Source organism: Apaloderma vittatum, unplaced genomic scaffold, assembly GCF_000703405.1.
Source record: "Apaloderma vittatum isolate BGI_N311 unplaced genomic scaffold, ASM70340v1 scaffold33484, whole genome shotgun sequence".
In the NCBI taxonomy this organism is placed as follows: domain Eukaryota; kingdom Metazoa; phylum Chordata; class Aves; order Trogoniformes; family Trogonidae; genus Apaloderma; species Apaloderma vittatum.
In genome coordinates this window covers 1-5,906 of record NW_009711515.1, presented here as the reverse complement: position 1 = coordinate 5,906, position 5,906 = coordinate 1, and the positions used below count along the sequence as shown (strand labels likewise).

Sequence of the window (5,906 nt, the reverse complement as noted above, 5' to 3'; positions counted from 1 at the left end):
TTTCTAGTCACCAGTACAGATCAGAAGGGTAAAAAAATTCGCAGGCCTCCACTTGGTCTAACCCCCAAAGGCTCACACACCTCTCCGCACAAACGCCCTCCTCCAAGCGTTTCTAACCCCATGTAGGCAAACTGTCTGCAGCATGTCGTGAGGCTAAATTCACCTTTAAAGACCATGCCGTAGAAGCCCTTTACCATCCCGTAAACTGTCTTGAGAAAAACAGGAGTCCGGCTTATGCAGGCGTTAGGGAGAGGCTGTTCAGCACAAACCCATTCTGCTCCCTGCACCCTTCTTCCCTTTCTTGAATTTCCAGCTTTTGCCTTTATGTTTAAAGGTTTTCAGAGCAGAGGTTTGGTGTTTTTCTTTTTTTTTTTTTTTCCTGACTGCTCAGGGAGAATCCAGGGGTTCAGATCATGATAGTAAAGATATTAGGAGACACATGGAGTAGGACAGGAAAAATAGCCCAAGGAAGGAAAAGCAATCTCCAAAGTGTGCTAAAGGGTGACATTCTGCTTTGTGTAAAAGAGACGGACATGTGTCCACCAAATGTTGTCTTACCGTAAAAAGGAGGGGAAAAAAAGAAACTTGTGACTGCTCCAAATTCTAAAAAAAAAAAACCACCCATCCCCCGCTCCAAGTACGTCCGCTTTGAACTCTTTAAAAAAAAAAATTATAAAGATTAAGGAGGAGGGGGGAATAGATGTAAGTTGGTTCAGGTGTGGAAGAAGTGTGTCCCCCCCCACCTCTGCTGTAGACGTGCCGACTTGGCTTTCCAAAACAGCAACTTCACCAGAGTTGGGTTGGTTTGGGGGATTTGTTGTTGTTTATATTTTTTTTTCCACGCATTCCTCTATTTTGTAACATTTGCCCTATTTTGCTCTATCTACTCTACCGCGGAGCCGGAGTCTCCGGTCGGGGCCACCTGCCCGTCCCAGCCCGGGGGCCCCGCAGCCCCCGAGCCATGTCAGCCTCTGCTCTCCTGCCCTTCCCCACTAACTTGTTTATTTTCCCAAAGAAAAAGGCTGCTGCCTGCCTTTTTCCCGAGCGATGTCACACTTTGGGTGGGGGAAAAGAAAGAAATCTGTAAGATATCTGTGGGTTCAATAAGGTTTGGAGGGCCCGCAATGCAAACCTAAGCCTCTCTGATTATTTTTCTGTAGCACTTCGAGACAGGCTGGAGACATAACAGCGGGCATTCGGTATCTCCATATGGTAGAATCGAACTACGGAGATAAGAGGACACTCGTTCGTGTTATTCGTGAAAAAAAACGAAACCCAAGGGAAAAAAAAAAAAAGGGGGGGAGGGGAGGTGGAGGAAAGCGCCCTGGGGCAAAAGAAGCTGTCTCTATACAGGCCGAAAGGAGGAGGGGGTAAAAAAAAAAGTGCATATATTTCTTTGGCAAGCAGGTGAAAAGAATTAAAATCAAAAGGTGTTAACAACCTGAAGAGTACAGACAGAATACAGCTAATTGAAATGCAAAAGCATGGGTCAGATTTGTGGCTATTTGCGAGCAGCATAAACCAGACAGAATCACCTCCAGCAAGCGAGCGAGAGGCTTTTTACACGGCGAAGGACAAAACCAAACTTTGTCTGAAGTACACATGTCCCCCGGCAAAGACAGGATGGAGTTTGCCTTGCAATGGTAATGAATCTTTACAGATTTACTATTTCTCCCGCTTGCACAAAGTTTACTTGCGGGCCTCGAAGCTGTGAGGGAAACGTAATGCAATTCCAGCTCTCGGGAGGATAAGAATTAAGACCTTCTAAAAGTGAGAAATAAAGCTCTGAAAGAGAGACAGACCCTCTTTCCTCCCCGCTCAGCCTTTAGCCATATCAACCCTTTAAAATAGTTTAAGCAGATAATATTTCAGAAGGACTTACTTTCAGGACTCCAGTCTATTGGCTCTCTGGACTGAAAACTGGACCCGCAAAACATGTTCCCTGCAATTGCAACGTTTATCTCATCTGGAAAAGTGCTCACCCATTGCTGCCCCTTACAAGCCAAACCAAGCAGTTAAAGTGTCACTTAACATTCTAGAGAATGTGAAATATATTGTACATTGTCAACTCCCCAAAACCATAAAACTAACTTTATGGACCTCACGTGACTTTTGAGAGCCAGTGAGGGGTATCTGTCTGAGGTCTGGGCGATTTTTACGATCTAACTTCTAGATAAAACCCTATCCATTTGACATCTAAATGTCATACCCACTTTTGGTATAGTTTGCTATTGGTAAAAAAAAAAAAAAAAAAATCAAGGGAAGGCGAGCAAATGGTTTGGGATCTGACAGTCCACTTCACATCCCTCTCAAAATCACTTAAGAAGTACCTAAACAGTGGGAGATTAAGTTTGGTAAGTTTTAAGTTCCAACTTTACTTGCTACGGACAAAAAGCCTAAGCTGTGTTGTAGAGATGTCAGTGGCATTTTGCCAAATCGAGCGACTTTAAACTGGAGTATCTTGTGCCTTGTTAGATTCCCTAGGTAGCGAGATGGCAACATTTGCCATCTTTGATGATGTTAAATTATCTGCAGGCAAAATGACTCGTTGTAGTGAGTGTCAGTCGTTACAGTGAGCTGTTATTTACATGTTGAGCCAGAGACTAGGAGGTAAAAAGCACAATAAACCGAGGACGAGGGGTGGCGGATAGAAAACAGCTTAGCACAGAGATGTATTATGTCTATACATGTTATATATATATAATAAATATATATATACAAACACACAGATCTGTAATTCTGTAGAACACGGTTTTACGTGGACATATGCGCGGGTATAAATACCTCTCGCTTTTAAAATGTGCGTGTGTGTCGAGCTGTGCCTGACCATTCCTGAAATGCACGTAAATCTGCCGGGGAAGCGTTTATACCGTGTTATTGCAACTTGAAGTACTTGAAACCAGTTTGTCTGATGCGGTGGGGCGGCCAGGAGAGGGGTGTGCGGGGGGTATTTATGTTGTTTTGGGGCGTTCGAGGCAGTGCGGAGGGTCGCGGTTTATTCCCGTGCGGTGCAAGGGAGGGTGTTTGATGTGAATCTTTGGTGTTTCGGGGCTCCCAAGAAGCTGCCCAGGAGAGGCTGCAGCTCTGCTGAGAGCTCCCAGCCCAGGCTCAGCTCCACGCCAGGCTTTTAGCATGTGCTGCAAATCCCAGAGGTTGTGTATAAAGTGCGACTGGGAGCCTTTGTGAATAGGAGAAACGTTTATTTGACTTCAAGTAAAGCTACAAACAAATACAAAAAGCTTATTGGCAAAGTACTAACAGGCAGCTAGACATGACAGATGCCATTTTTACACATAACATTGCATTCACTCTGCCCACTACGAACCGTCTATTAGTCACATCAGAAATATTTCTAGTATTTACAAACATTAGAGCACTCTATTGTTGGTCTGATTTTATACTTTTTTTTTTTTTAATAGTGAAGTTTACCCATGTCTAAGAGTACGTCTTGGAATTAGCCTGGGACTAGAAGTCCTGGCCTGAAGTTTGGACTAAAACACAGACTGGACAATTTTAAGACAGAAGATACAAGAGCTTTTTCTTTTCCTTTTTTTTTTTTAATCTTTTTTTTTTACATTTTTGTTTGGTTTTTTTAGATATTATTTTTCTGCGACTGTAGTGCAGGACCCCCCGATTTTAGCTTAGGCAGAGAAGGACTCACCAAAACCAGTAAACTCAGGAAAGGGGGGAAAACCCCCCAACAAATAAACAAACAATCGTATCTGTTCTTCAATTTATAAATAAGTTATAACATTTAAAGGGCTCACATAAAACATGCTAGCTTTCCAGAAAGCATCAAGAGAGCACGGACACATACATTTATAAGAACAACAAGAGCATGAGGAGCATCCGGAAATAAAAATTAATTAAAAAAAATTTTAAAAACCCAAACAGAACACGACATGGACTCAGTCCTGGAATAACGGTACCATACGCGTTGTTTTAGAATATCAACAACATGCCGAAAAGAAGGTGCCTCACTGTACAGTACTCCGAAACTAAGATCTGCGGCTCTTTATTTAATTATTTACGTATTTCTTTCTCGTCTCCTCTTCTTCCCTCGATATTCTTCCTCTAGAATTTATGGCTGAAAGGCGCTGCCCGCCGAGGCTAAGCTCATGCTTTTCAGTTTATTATCCTTCTTCCATTTCATCCTCCTGTTCTGGAACCAGATTTTGATCTGGCGCTCGGAGAGGCAGAGAGCGTGAGCGATTTCTATTCTCCTCCTGCGGGTGAGATATCTATTGAAGTGGAATTCCTTTTCCAACTCCAGGGTCTGGTAGCGAGTGTACGCTGTCCTCGCCCTCTTACCGTCTGGTCCAGTCATGTCTGAATAACACGGACAACAGCGGGATTTGGGTTTTTGCTTTCTGCTAGGATTTGTATTATGCGTAAGGCTAATTTTTATTTTTTTTTTTTATACTGAGGTGAAATATTCACCATCTTCGGACAGCTAGGAAAGCTGCTTATTCCCCAAATAACAGCCTCCCCCTTTCTCACACACTCCCAGACACGTGTAAACCCCCCCACCCTCGGCCCCTCCAGAACCGACACTCGCAACTCAATATTCGTAGTTTAGCTGGAGAAGCTAGTTTTCTTGAAATCTCCCTTTTTTTGCCTCTGCCGGGGTGTTTCTGGGTCTGTTTGCAGGGGCGTCAGGTTTAATACTGCTTGTTTTTCTCTAGGAGAAAACCGAGGATGGGGGGGTCGCTATTCCCCGCGTATCTCCTCGCAATTTTGGTTTTATCAGGAGCAGATTGTCAAGAATACACCCAGCAAAATAAGAGTAGGAAAGGACTGAGACCCATCTGTGCATATAATGCCATTTTAATGGTCAATTCTTTCCTTCCCCCCCTCCAGGAACACCCCCCTTCCCTCAATTTTTAAATTACCTTCTCCCACCATCCACATAGAGCTAAGAGCTTGAAATAAGCGCACATTCCGCGGCAAGAATAGAGAAACTAAAATAAAATCGCCCCCCCTCCAGGCTCCAGAGGCAGCTTTAGAGCAGCGATCAGACCAAGAAATACAAAAGCAATAAATAGCTGCGTTTCTGATCAAAGCGCCTCCACCGAATAAAAGGAAGGAGAGAAAAAAGGGAGTGGGGTGGGGAGGGTAAAAGGGGGAGAAAGGAGAAGAAGAAGAAGAAGGGGGGAAAAAAACACAAGAGAAAAAGAGAGGGGTGTGCGAAAATAAACAACAACAACGACAACGACGGAAAAAGAAGTAGCTGTACCATGGCTAATGTGAAGTTTCCTCATCCAAGGGAATATCTGAGGTGCCTGCCCTTCTGTTGCTGCGGTGGAGGTTGCGATGGGCTCTGCCTGCGCTCGGGGGATGCTGCTGCTTATTGGAGTGCCCTCGTCGGCTCCCGAGGACGCGCTGGTCTCGTCTAGTTCTGTGAAATTTGTGTTGGTGGTGCTGGCAGAAGTAGCTTGGTCGGAGGGGGACGGGGCGGGTTTGCCTCCATGGCTCTCGCTGTTGGAGCAGGGAAGGGAGTCGGGAGAAGATAAGGAGCAGCTAGACGCCTGTCTAAACCTGCTCTCCTGAGCTGGAGAAGGGAAACCGCGGGAGCTTTCCCCCACAGCCCCAAAGTGACTAGAGGAGGGTTTGAGCCTAGGGTCCACCCCTTTGTAGTTTTAGCCATAAGAGCTGGAATGCATGGTGCTTGAATCTCTGTAAGAACCGTTCATGGAACTGCTGGTCCCATAATTTAGTAACTGATAGTCGGGGCCATTTGGGTAGCGCCCTGAGAACGAGTTTACAAAGTAAGAGCTCATTTGGGTTATTTTGGAGGGCTTGATTTGTGGCTCGTGGTCGTTATAACCCTGTGCTTGACGATTTATGATGTATTAATGAATTATAGCAATGCACTGTACTTCGTTTTTGCTATGTATGCGGCCAAA

General features: G+C 44.7%; 1 protein-coding gene across 1 annotated transcript; it reads right to left on the bottom strand.

Annotated features, from left to right (window-relative positions):
• Positions 1 to 3,839: 3,839 nt before the first annotated feature.
• Positions 3,840 to 5,780, bottom strand: HOXB5 (homeobox B5). Its single transcript, XM_009867671.1, is given in 2 exon segments — positions 3,840 to 4,329; positions 5,237 to 5,780. Coding segments are annotated over 2 exon segments (792 nt in total). The 3' UTR covers positions 3,840 to 4,081.
• Positions 5,781 to 5,906: the final 126 nt, after the last annotated feature.